This window comes from Tursiops truncatus, chromosome 13 (assembly GCF_011762595.2).
Source record: "Tursiops truncatus isolate mTurTru1 chromosome 13, mTurTru1.mat.Y, whole genome shotgun sequence".
NCBI lineage: Eukaryota > Metazoa > Chordata > Mammalia > Artiodactyla > Delphinidae > Tursiops > Tursiops truncatus.
Genome location: NC_047046.1, coordinates 25,216,429 through 25,228,714, shown reverse-complemented (window position 1 = coordinate 25,228,714; position 12,286 = coordinate 25,216,429). Strand labels below are relative to the sequence as shown.

Below are 12,286 nucleotides of genomic sequence, written 5' to 3'. Positions count from 1 at the left end.
GACCACCAGGCACCTCACCTGGGTGGGTCCTGGCTGTTGTCTGTCTAGAACTGCCTCTGGGTGAGGAGAAGCTGGTTAATCGGGACCTGTGGCCACAGCAGCCTTCGTGTCGCCCACTGTGCTGTCCGTGGGAGCCAAGTGGCACCCACACTTGGGTGGGAAGGTCAGGCCTGGTCACTTGTGGTGTGTGACACTTCCTGGGGGCAGTAAAGTGCCCTGGGCTCTCCTGGCTGGGGGCCTGGGCCGCTGGCCTCACGCTTGTGAAGGGACGAGTGTGGTGAGGACAGAGGAAAGGAGGGAAGGCCCAGGCCTCACTGCTGCAGCACTGCCTGCCCGCCTCTGTCCGCAGGGCGGCTCTGGGGTGGGGACACAGACAGAAGTCCCGCGACTTGTGGCCTCGGGGAGCCCATGGTGCGGGGGAGATGTGTGTGCAGGAGCTGTCCGCTCTCCGCGGTACCAGGAGGGGGTGTGGGTGCTGGGTGGGAGGCTGTGCTGGATTAACAGCTGGTGGGGTGGCGGGGGGTGGGCAGCGAACCTCGGCAGCTGGGAGGGCTGCTCACACCCGCGTCCTTGTCCCAGGTGTACTTCCGGCTCCACGCATCCATCCTGAAGCTCCTGGGGAGGCCCGACTCTGGGGTCAGTGCAGAGGTACTGGTCAGCTTCATGAAGGAGGCTGCAGAAGGGCCCTTTGCCAGGGGCGAGGAGAAGAACGCGCCCAAAGCTTCAGAAAAGTGAGTAGCACGTGCTCCCGGCAGTTGGGTGGCGGCTGGGCAGTGGGCATTGGGGTGGGGAGGGATCTGCTGAGTCTCCCAGAGCCTACAGAGTCAGATCTGGCCCGAGGCTCCCAGTGGCTGGGCCGAGACCCTTCTGTTGAACCTGAGACAGAGAGGCTGCTTGTGCGTGCCCATCACCTCCTCATCCTTGGACGGTCCCTGGAGGAGCTGACTCCCCCTCCCGGCACAGCTCTGCCCGTGTGGATGCTGCACGCGGCAGCCTCCTACCCTGGCACCCTCTGCCAGGGCCTCTCCCTGGGGTGGGGCCCTCTGAGAGCTGCTGCCCCTTCTCCCAAGCGGCCGGGAGGGTGTGAGAGGCAGGGGCTCCTCTCGCAGCACCAGAGAGCTCGTGGCTCTGGAGCTCTGATGGGGTTCCCTTGGCAGGCCTGGGCCAGAACCCCGGGCCTCCCCTTGATTGTGGGTCACCCCGGCATCCGCGTCCTGGAGCTCTGGCTCAGCTTGCCTCATCCCTGGGCCCTTGCCTGGCTGGGCACCGTGCAGGCTCTGCCCAGTGCTAGAGAGACCTGCACCCGGGGCCTGTCAGCTATGGGACAGGTGGGCACATGTGCGGCGGGTCACCAGGTGGACACGGTGTGCCCAGAGACTGTAGTCATACAGGGCCCCCAAGGCACAGTGATATGGCCTTTTTGTGATTGTAACTTTTTTTAAACTTAAAACTTATACACATAATACACAAATACATACTAGTTATAGAAAACTCTGGTAATGTATAAATGTATGGACTAAAACGTGACAAATCCTTTCTCACCCCCAGGGTTAGCATCTGTTCACGGTTGAGTTTCCCAAATCATGTTCTGTGCATTTGCACACACTTCCACGTAAACGTCCAGTTATAGGGGTTATTTTATTTTATAAAATCAAGCTCCTGGAGGTGTTGCAGAGTTTGCTTTTTCCCAGCAGCGAGTCTGGGACCCACTCTGTAGATGGTGCCCACTTGTCTGGGTGTGTATTATTGCAGAGCACAGGTGCGTCCTGCTCTCTATAGCCATTTCCTTGCACGTTTCAGGTGTTTTTAACTTTTCTCAACATTGTTGTAGCATATACCCTTGTACACGTGTGAGTGCACAGTAAATCCAGATGTTTGGCCACACACTGATTGGGATGAATTGTGTCAGGCCGTGGGTGTCACACGAAGGGCGCTGACGTGGCCTGGAGGGGCGCTGGGCAGGTGCTTCTGAGGAGGGGTCTCCTGGGCGTGAGACGTGAGCTGCCGGCAAGCGCAGCTGTGAGGGGTGGGCAGCTCCCGGCTGGGCCCGTGGGGCCACCCCTTCAGCCCCTGGATGCCAGAGGGGGTGGGTGTCACCAGAGGCGCTGGGAACAGGGGCCCCTGCCCTGGGAAGGGCACCATCCAGGCTGGCACATGCCCCATTTCAGTGGGCCGCGGGGTTCTGACCTGCGCCCTGACCCTCTGGTCCACAGGGAGAAGGCCTGCCTGGTGGACGAGGACTCCCACTCTTCAGCTGGGACACTGCCGGGCCCCGGAGCCTCCCTCCCTTCCTCCTCTGGCCCAGGTCTGACATCCCCACCTTACACAGCCACTCCGATTGACCACGATTACGTCAAATGTAAAAAACCCCACCAGCAGGCGACGCCGGACGGTACAGTCCCTGTTCTCCCTCCTGCCAGCCCAGGGCGGCACGCCAATCACGGGGGCGGGTGCTTCGGGTGATGAGCCGCTTTGTTTTGGTGAGGGGGGTGCCGGGTCTGGGGTGACACGGGCAATGTTGCGGCTGTTCATTAACCTCATGGACTCACGGTGATCCTGTGCTCCCCGGACATGCTCAGGGTCACCACCTGCCCCCGCCCACCTGGGGGCCTTTGCGAGCCTGCATTTCCTACCTGTGAGCTGGGGACGTGAAAGGGCGGTTGGGAGGCCGCTGGCGTCTGCAGGCAGCCCCGAGTGGCCCCCACATTATTACGGCACGTCCTTCTGATGATTGGGGAGGGCCGTGACTCTGAGTCTGTCACCCTGGGAATCCAGACGGGTTGGTGGTGGGGTCAGCTGGCTCCCCACGTGGGACGGGCAGGTGGTGGTCGGTCACCCACATCCTTACTAACACCGGAGGCTTGCATGCCGGCCTCGCAGCTCAGTTTCTTCATGTTCCCCTCACCTGCACGGCACCGGGCCAACTAGTGGGCCTTGGGGGCCACTAAGTGGAACCCTGGGGGCAGTGACAGTGCTGAAGGCCACGCAGGCCCTCTCTCCCACGTCGCTCAGCTCAGCAGGACCCAGTGCACAGCCCCTGGAGAGCAGGGCTTGGGAGCAGGGCCAGGGCAGAGCTGGTGGAGGGGGGCAAGGTGGCAAACTAGACTCCTCGGGGTGTGGTTTGTGACCCAAGAGGAGAGGATGCTGGCGGTGTCCCCTCCAGGGTTCAGGGTGGCCTGTGGTGTGTGTGGAGGGGCTGTGGTCTGAGCGCGTGCAGGTCTGAGCGTGTGCTGTGTGTCTGTCACCTCCCTGCCCACCCCAGAGCAGGGAGCATGGACCCGGGAGCTGGCTGGCCTGATCTTCCCGCTGTGATACCGCAGACATTCCTGAAACAGGGACCTTCCAGGTCTCACTCACCTCAAGTTAAACCCTGTTCTCTCCTTTTACTCTTGAGAATATTGAGAAAACACTGGAAATAAGTCCTTGCTTGGGAATTCCATTCTGCCAGGTACGTCCTGGAGGAATTAGCACCAGGCCAGTCTCAGGAGGGAGGAATGCCTCTCAGGGTGTCCCACGCTGGCACACCTGTGTGTGTGTGGAGCCGTGGGGAGCAGAGCACTGGGGACAGGTGCCGGTGTAACATGTCCTGGGCACCTGGTTCTGCAAGCTTGTAGGGGGAGCCACACAAATACGCTCAGATGTTATTTCAGTGCTTGTGCGTTCTTGAATGGTTGTAAAAACTTTCTATGCAAAGTGATTCTTGTCGATGACATGGAGCCTCTGAGCTCCCGTGGCTCGCTGTGGCCAGCCCCAGCTGGTTGTGCCGGGAAGCCCTGCGCTGGCCAGGCCTTATCTACAGTGCTGGTAGAACTCTCAGCCCTCACCTCAGAGAGAAAGCGGCGTCCACAGCACGAGAATGTTTGGGGCCCTGAGCTAGCTGTGGTCTTGGAACGTTGGAGTGGCCCTAGGGCAGCCTTGCTGGCTGCCGGGCAAGGCCCTGGCTAGGGCAGAAGCAGCAGGCTGCTGATGCCGGGGGACGTGCTGGAGCCTCCAGGGTCTGTCTGCACCAGCCACCTCAGCTCCTACCTCCCATGACCAGCCTGGGGTCTCCTGATACGGGAGATCGGGGGCCAGCGTGGAGCCCCTGCCTGGCGAGGAGGATGGCGCATGCCCCCAGCCCTGGTGCAGATGAGTGTGCAGAGGCTGGGGCCCTGCTCGAGGTCAGACGGGGTGGCCAGGGCAGAGCCACCTTGCCCCCTCCACCAGCTCTGCCCTCGGCAAGGATTTCACTTCTCTGAGCCACAGCTTCCGCACCCGTGGGACGGGGGTGACGTTCTCCTCGTGGGTGTTAAGCGAGGCTGCCTGCGGGTCACAGCCGCCTCCTAGACGCAGGCACCCCTGTCGTCGGAGCTGGCAGGGGCCCCGGGCGCCACTGCTCAGCCGGGGGAGCTCAGGTGTGGGGTCAGTCACCCTGACTTTGTGCCCTGACCCTCCAGCTGTGGCACGGCCTCAGAAGAGGGGCAGGTGGCGTCCTCTGAAGTCGGCCCCCGAGGGGCCCTGGTCCCCTGCACCACAGGGTCCATCAGGCTAACTTGCCACCCGCTGGACGGGCAGCCAAGTGCCAGGCCCTGCCTGGGGTGTGGTGAGGAGACCCAGCCTCAGGGCCGCACTGCACTTGAGGACGCCTCTGCTTCACCACCAGGAGCCAGCCGGGCTCAGTTCTGACCTGGAGAGAGATTGAGGAGAGATTTAGGAAGATGGCTGCGGCCTATGTAGGGAGCTTGACAGTTATTCATTGTCTTAGTAATTACTTAGCATAGGAGGCCCCAGGGTGCTCTCTGAACCGGCCCCACCTGCACGCTTGAGGCCCCCACACCAGGGTGGGGAGCTTCCTGCAGCCCGTCTGCGGCCCTGGGGAGAAGTCCTTGGAACTGGCCCTCGGGCGGCTGGAGGCGCCACGGCTGACCTGAGGGGCCCTGGTTGGGCTGAGAGGGATGGAGACAGAGACAGAGCAGGACCTCCGCTCCCGGCAGCCCTGCCTGCCTCACCTCTTCCTTCCATCCGTCTTGGGATTCGCCCGCAGCGCTGAAATCTTCCACGTTGGAGCATGTTGGGACCTTCAGGGGGGCTTTCAGAGATCACCGCTCACACAGGCTCGACCACAGTGTGATGAGGTTCCCAAACAAGCTCTGTGCTCCTCCCCACATGCGATGTGCAGCGTGCGCGTGTGTGCGTATATGTGCGTGTGTGTGCATGGGCACCCCACCACGAAGCCGTGTGTACTCGATCCGCATGGGGCTCCAGGCTGGGTCCTGGGAGTGGTAGCAGGTACCCATCCTCACGGTCGCCCGGCGGGCTTGGCCATGTGTCCTGTTCCCCATGAGGGAGTGAGCTGAGGGCAGGAGGCTGTGGGGCTAGTTGGGGTGGAGCCAAGGGCACCTGGGGTCTCAGTGTCCTCCCCAACCCGCCCTGGGCCAGTGGGGAGGCCACACTGGGGAGGTCCCCACAGCCTGGAAGGCACTGGATCTGTGCGTCTCCCTGTTGGAAGTTCCCTGGTGGCAGGGCCCAGGGAGCGGGACCCTTATAGAACAGCCTGGGCCCTGGCTTGGACTGGCCAGGACCCTCACTGTCTGGCTGTTGTGCTCCACATCACTTTGGAATGTCGGAGCCAGAGCCGGAGGGGGCCTCAGGGTGGGGCTCTCCAGCCTGCCCAAGGCCCCGCCCGTCCTGCGGCCCTGTGCCAGGTACAAGGCACAGCCCTGGGCTCGCCCTGCTGCGGTGCTTGGTACAGGAGCAGGTGTGAATCCGTGAACAGCGGAGGGTCCCATAGAGACCTGTCCTGGTCTCCTGGTGGGTGGGAAGCCTTCCTGAGGGGGAAGCTTAGCCAAGATCTGAGGGGTGTGTTGGAGGTCACTGTCGGGGAGGGGAGGGCAAGCCGGGGTCAGGCAAACGGGAGCCACAGGGGCTGGGGTGGGTGCAGGGTGCCTGTGTGGCCCCCTTTACAGCGTGAACCATGGCTGCCCTGAGCCCCAGGGGCAGGTGTGGGCCGTGGGGGTCTTTGGGGCAGCCCAGCGTGCCTGTGTCAAGCTCCCTCACGACCATCCATCCTCACCTGCCATGCCGTCACCGTCACCGTCTGTGTCATGTCCCATCTGTGCTCGTCCTCGCCCACTCGCCCACGCTGCCTCCACCAATATTGCCCGTGCTGCCCCTAACCCTGACCACTGTTCTCCAGGCTGTCCTCTGCTTGTGCTGTCACAGCTCGCTTCAGGGACCGAGCTGACCGCATGCTGACCCTCAGTCCGGCTCCCTGCTTCCCGGTGGCCGGGAGCACCTCTGTATTGCTGTCCTGTGGTTTGGAGAGTGTGTGTTTGATGTGCTTGGCTTCTGCCCCGGCCCATCATCCCGGTTCTGGCCAGATGCACATGCAGCAGTGGCCTCCCCGCACTGCCCGCCCGCCCGCCTGTCCTGCAGGCAGCTCAGTCTGTGTTTCCGTTGCTTTATTCTTTCTTGCTTAAAAGGATAGCAAAGGCAACAGACTATAAGATACAAGGTGTTCTTTACAAGGACAAGGGTGTAAAAATGCTCACCGTGCGCTCTGCAGCCGTGGTGTCCTCGGCCTGGCCGAGGGGACAAGCCTACACTGGGCTTGTCCTGCACATAGACCTTCTCCTCATGGAGCCCAGGTGGTCCTGCGAGTCCCCACAAGGTGGGACTGGTGTCGGGCTAAGGAGGGAGGCTGGCAGAGGGCAGAGCCCATCACCTTCTCTGTCCTCTTCTCCCTCATTCTCACCTTTTAAAAACGTCTTTGGGCCGTAGCTGGTCATGGCATCTGTTAGCGTCTGCTGTGTGCTGGGCCTAGGAGAGGGCGCCGTGGGGAGAGCCGAGATGAGATCTCAGTTGGGTCTGTGTCCCTGGGGCAGTGCTTGGTGTCCTGAGGGAGTGCCATGAGCTGGCTCTGGGGTTTGGTGGATCGGGGGGACTTCCTGGAGGAGGTGGGCCTCCATAGAGAGCTGCAGGGCCATTTCGGGTGAGGGGCCATGGGAGCAAAGACACGGAGGTTGGAGAGTCCTGTGGCATTTGGACACTGAGGTGACCGGGTGGGTGGAAGAGAGACCTTGAGGGAGCGAGCTTGGGAAGCAGCAGGGCCCGAAGGCCACAGGGGAGTGGCGTGGTTGTGGTGTCTCCCTCTCTCTCTCTCTGGCTCTGAGAAAGGCAGGTTCCCAGTCATCCTCTGTTGGAAGAGCCTTCCTGGGAACCCGTCCAGGTAGCTGTGGGGTGCTGCTCTCACCGGACATGCTCTGCCTCCCCTGGTATCAGGGTCGAGAGGCAGCTGCCCACCTGCCTGCCGTTAGGAAAACAGGGCTGCCCGAGGCCTCCCTGGTCAGTGCCTTGCCGGCTCGGGGAGCAGGGTGGTGCATGGTGAGGGCTCGGGGCAAGGGGCACACCGTGAGGCCAGGTCTTCTCCCCATTCTTTTTATTTATTTGTTTGTTTGTTTATTTATTTATTTGGCTGCATTGGGTCTTCATTGCTGTGCGCGGGCTTTCTCTAGTTGTGGCAAGCGGGGTCTACTGTTTGTTGCAGTGCGTGGGCTTCTCATTGCGGTGGCTTCTCGTTGCAGAGCACAGGTTCTAGGCGCACAGGCTTCAGTTGTTGTGGCTCGTGGGCTGTAGGCGCACAGGCTTCAGTAGTTGTGGCTCGTGGGCTCTAGAGCGCAGGCTCAGTAGTTGTGGCACAGGAGCTTAGTTGCTCCGTGGCATGTGGGATCTTCCCGGAGCAGGGCTTGAACCCGTGTCCCTTGCATTGGCAGGCGGATTCTTAACCACTGCACCACCAGGGAAGTCCCCTCCCCATTCTTTAAAATTTTTTTTTTAATTTTCTTTTTAATTTAATTTTGGCCGTGTTGGGTCTTTGTTGTTACGTGTGGGCTTTCTCTAGTTGTGGCGAGCGGGGGCTACTCTTCGTTGCAGTGCGTGGGCTTCTCATTGCAGTGGCTTCTCTTGTTGCGGAGCATGGGCTCTAGGCTCGCAGGCCTCAATAGTTGCGGCACATGGGTTCCGTAGTTGCAGCACACGGGCCCTAGGGCGCACGGGCTTCAGTAGTTGTGGCTCGCGGGCTTAGCTGCTCCGTGGCGTGTGGGAGCTTTCCGGAGCAGGGATTGAGCCCATGTCCCCTGCATTGGCAGGCGGATTCTTAACCACTGCACCACCAGGGAAGTCCCTTCTCCCCACTCTGAGGATTGGGGGCCTGGCTCCACTGCTACGTCTCTGGGGGTGGGTGGGGTGGGTTTCTGGTGTCTCTTCTCTTGGAGGTCTGTCCAGTCTCCTTGGCCTGCAGGAGGGCACCCATCCCACACCCCAGCCCTACTCCCGGAGGACAAGTCCCTTCCTGGCGGTCATCAGGGCCCGACTGGGGCAGGTTTTGCCCGGTTGAAAGATTTCTCAAAATATTGATTCCACCCAAGTTTGCAGTTCTTAGAAACCAGTTGTTTTCTGGTCAGCAGAAAATTGGTGATGTTTTCAGGGCTCAGCAGCCAGAGTTGCTGCAGTTTTGATCACACCAGCATGCATCTTTTTCCTTGAGCTTTCATATAGCCGAGCTAATGGACTAGCTGGCTGTGGCCGTTTCTAGCCTTCCTGCCAGAGCAAATGGAGAAAACACAGCAGGGAACGTGGGTCTTGTAACCAAAGAGCTCTTTCAGGCTGGCCTGCAAATCCTGAGAATGTTCAAGGGATGTGAACTGAGTCAAACCCACATAAAGAAAGCCCCGGTGGGACAGGGGCTTGTGTCACCAGGCCAGACCCCTTTCGCTCTGCGCCCCCAGCTCTGTTCACTTGCCCTGGCTGTGGGTCCCCCGGAGGTGGTGGTGGGGGTGCCCGGGCTGAGAAAGCAGGTCGACAGATGCACGTCTCTCTTAGGTTCAGAGGAAGGGCTGCGGCGGCCCAGGGGAGTGGAAGTGAACCTCTTGGGTGATTAACAGTAAGAGTGACATATTTATAACCCTGCCTCACGTATGTATTAGTGTGAGCAGGTTCTGTGTGGACAGGTTCTAAAAAAGCGCCCTGGAAGGAGTGTAGGGCTGCCTGTGTAGCCGGCCCTCCACCCCGGTGCCAGCTCTCTTTCCTGCCGGCCTCTAGGCAGCCCACTAAGGAAGTCGGGAGCTTGGGCGGTGGGTGGTCCCCAGGGTCCACCCACCTGTGTGCCTTTCCTGGGAAGGCCCTCCCGCCCAGCCCTGCGGGTCGCCGGCTCTTCAGCTGAGTCTGGCTCTGCCTTAGGACCAGGGGCCTGGAAAGCCCCAGTGCAGCCCCCCCACAGGCCCCCACGTGGGGCCTCACTTGCTTCTTAGTATTTAAAATCAGGATCATTTTCAGCAGTCTCGTGCCGACCCTCTCTGACACACAAGACCCGAGAGGATTGGAGATACTTAGCCCCGGGCCTCCTGAGTCCCCGTTGGTGTCTGTCTTTGCAGCGACACACTTATCCTCTGTTTCCCAGGCATGAGCATTCCCCACCCTCTTGCTTCACAGACCCTTGCCTCCCCCAAGCTGCAGGGGGTGCTGCGTGATGTGGTGGCCTCTGGGGATTTCCCGGCCCTTTACATGTTCCTGCTGAACTCTGACCTTCCTCAGGGCTCCGTGAGTGCCCGCGATCACCCTGGGAGGGACTACACGCGTCGTGCCAGCTGATGCTGCTCTCTGCCCTGTCAGGGTCAGCGTCCTACGTTTTCACCCACGTGTCTGAGGGGTCAGGGAAGCGTGGTCGCAGCCCCATCCCCGCTGGCTCCCTGGCTGACACGTGTCCTGCTCTGTGGTGGCTGCAGGTGCAGTTTTAAAGGAGGCTCAGCTGAGGCTCCTCTACCTGTCATTCCCCGGGGAGCGGGTACCGCCGTCCTGCCCACACCACCCTCCCTCACCCTCACCGGGCAGCGCTGCCAGGACATTAGCGCATTGGTAGGAAATATCCGAACGTTTGTTTAAGCTGATCCTTGGTTTTCATGATGATCACAACGGGTTCCACCAAATGAGCAGTTCCTTCAGGCCCAAAGTCCAACAACTTGTGAGCTCGTGGCCCATCAGCCTCATGCCGGCTCTCAGTCAGTCCTCCCGCTGTGCTGCCTCCTGGATGCCTGCCTGCTGCAGGCCGTGCTGCCCAGCCCTGCGGCGCCTGCGGCTGCTTGGGTGCTGGCAGGGGAGCGCCCATCGGCTGATTGCCAGGACCACTTAACCACGAGCCTGAGTCCTTTGTCAGGGCCGGAGGTGGGGCTGAGGGCCAGGTGGGTTGGTGGGCGTCACTCCAGTGTGCCAGGAACCAAGCAGGCCCCTGTGGGAATCCTGTGTATGTGTTGGGGGCAGTGGTGGTGGCGGTGGAGGGGTGGGCAGTGACAAACGTGTTAAAGACCATGACACGGAGTCCTCGAGCAGCCCAAGTGGCAGCTCTGGGATTGGAGTGCAGGTCTGGGGCTCCCGGAGCCCAGAGGGTCGGCTGCCAGCCCTGGAGAAGCGATGCCTTCACACTGCCCATCACCCCCATTTGGGGCTTATGGAGCTTGGGGTCTGCCTTGCAGTCAGGGGAGAGCCCCTCGCCGAGCAGGTCCCTGCCCCCCCGAAGTGAGATGCTGATGCCCTGCACTTACTGGGCAGTGGACATGCAGAGGCAGCTATGGAGCTGCCTGCAAGGCCACTGTCCCCAAAGCCTGGTCATCAGTCAGACGTGGGTAGAGAGGTGGAGCCCCAGAGCTGCCGTTGGAAGCACAGGCCTGATTCTTGGTGTCCTGTGTGCTGCCCGGCCCACCTGGGACAGTGCTGCCCAGTCAGTGTAAGGAGTGGTCAGCACCCTGTCGACAGGCCCTGTGTCCAGTGTGGCCTTTAGGACTAAACCCTTGTGTGTCACATCTGAGACATTAGAGATGAGATGGTCCGGGTTCTCTGAGGTCATACTGGTGATAGTTGAGCTGACATTTTGTGAACATTCACAGTGTATCAGGCACTTTAATCCTCATAACAGCCCCATGAAGTGGGCACATGTATTATGACAGTTCTACACGTCGGGAAACAAGTGTAAAGAAATTATGGCAACCGCCTAGGCTGTCCGACCCAGTTAGTGACAGAGCAGGACCTGGACTCAGGAGGCCAGGGTCTCCCAGAGTCCAGGCTCTCGACTTTGCCAGAACAGTTTCCCATTCTGTTGTGAGTTTGCCTGCTAAGCAGCTCCTGCTGTCCTGCTGGTGGCCCCAGGGCACGGCCTACTGGGCGTCTAGGCTCTCCAGCAGCTGAGCAAGGGTTGAGGGCCAGACCCCAGAAGGCCCCATGGCACCAGCTCCCCTGAGATGATACGTGGCTGCAACTCAGAGGTGGGGAAAGGGCCTTACTTATTCAAGGTCACGTGACTAGTGAGCTTCACCTTCAAGTACACAAAGTTCAAGACAAAAACTAAGTGCTATGTTTGAATGGGTTGCCTTTTATCTCTACTATTGGTTTATTTATAACTCTTTAAAAAAGAATGTACTGCCTGCATTAGGGTTAAGAAAATACATCTTGAGGTGATCACAGTCTGCGCTTGGAGGACATGATCCTGCTTCACGTGCAGCAGCGTGAACCTCCCTCCTCTCAGGCTGCTGCTCTTGTTCATTTCATTCTTACATGTGCTGCCAGTCCACGAAGCATGGCTGCTGGTTTCGCTTTCATCAGGAGTTAGTAATAGTTTAGAGAAGGTAAATACAAAAAAGAGAGGGGAGGGTCACCTCTGAGCCCAGTTCTGTTGATCTTTTTGTCTCTTGACAATGTTCTTTTCTGCTTTTGCGTGTGTGTGTGTCTTATACTTTTTATATTGAACTCGAGATAGCGTGTGTAGGACAGAAGAGGTTGAAATAACTGATATTCATGCCTGGAATGGGCTTCACTCTTAAGCTCCCAGGCGTCAGGTGGGGAAGTGAGGCTGACGAGGTGGAAGCTGAGCAGGGTTGGGTCTTGCTGTTGCTGTGGTTCCCTTGGTGCACCCCACCCCCAGCCTCCAGTTCCCCCAATGCTGCCTTGTGCTCAGGGTGGAGTGGTTTGCTGGAAGGTTTTCTCAGCGTCTGTTTCCACCTTCTGCTTGCTTCAGGCCCTCTGTGTGCCCCTCAGGTGGGTCTCTCTATGTCCTCGCCCCTCTTCCTGTGGCAGAGTGCTTGGCTGTGAGTCCGTGCCTGCCAGCCCGGGCTTGGGGCTCGGCTGGTCCTCTGTTGTCTGCGTGCAGCCTCAGACCTGGCCAGCCGGGTCCCTGTGTCTTGGTGGGAGTGTTCAGGCCCTGGGCGATTCCCTGCAGGTGCTTCCTGTGGGTCTTCACCTGTGCCCTGGAGGCGACAGGGCT

The 12,286-nt window shown here is 60.0% G+C and overlaps 1 protein-coding gene across 12 annotated transcripts in view; it reads left to right on the top strand.

The window, feature by feature from the left end:
- The window catches only part of CABIN1 (calcineurin binding protein 1), a 97,944-nt gene that overhangs the window by 38,317 nt on the left and 47,341 nt on the right, over positions 1–12,286 (top strand). For 10 of the 12 annotated variants that reach the window (XM_073790359.1, XM_073790361.1, XM_073790358.1 and 7 more), the window contains 2 exons: positions 580–731; positions 2,214–2,392. In XM_073790359.1, the coding sequence (XP_073646460.1) occupies positions 580–731; positions 2,214–2,392 (331 nt within the window). The remainder of the gene's footprint in view (positions 1–579; positions 732–2,213; positions 2,393–12,286) is intronic. The other 2 variants (XM_073790357.1, XM_033837325.2) reach the window with 1 other exon arrangement.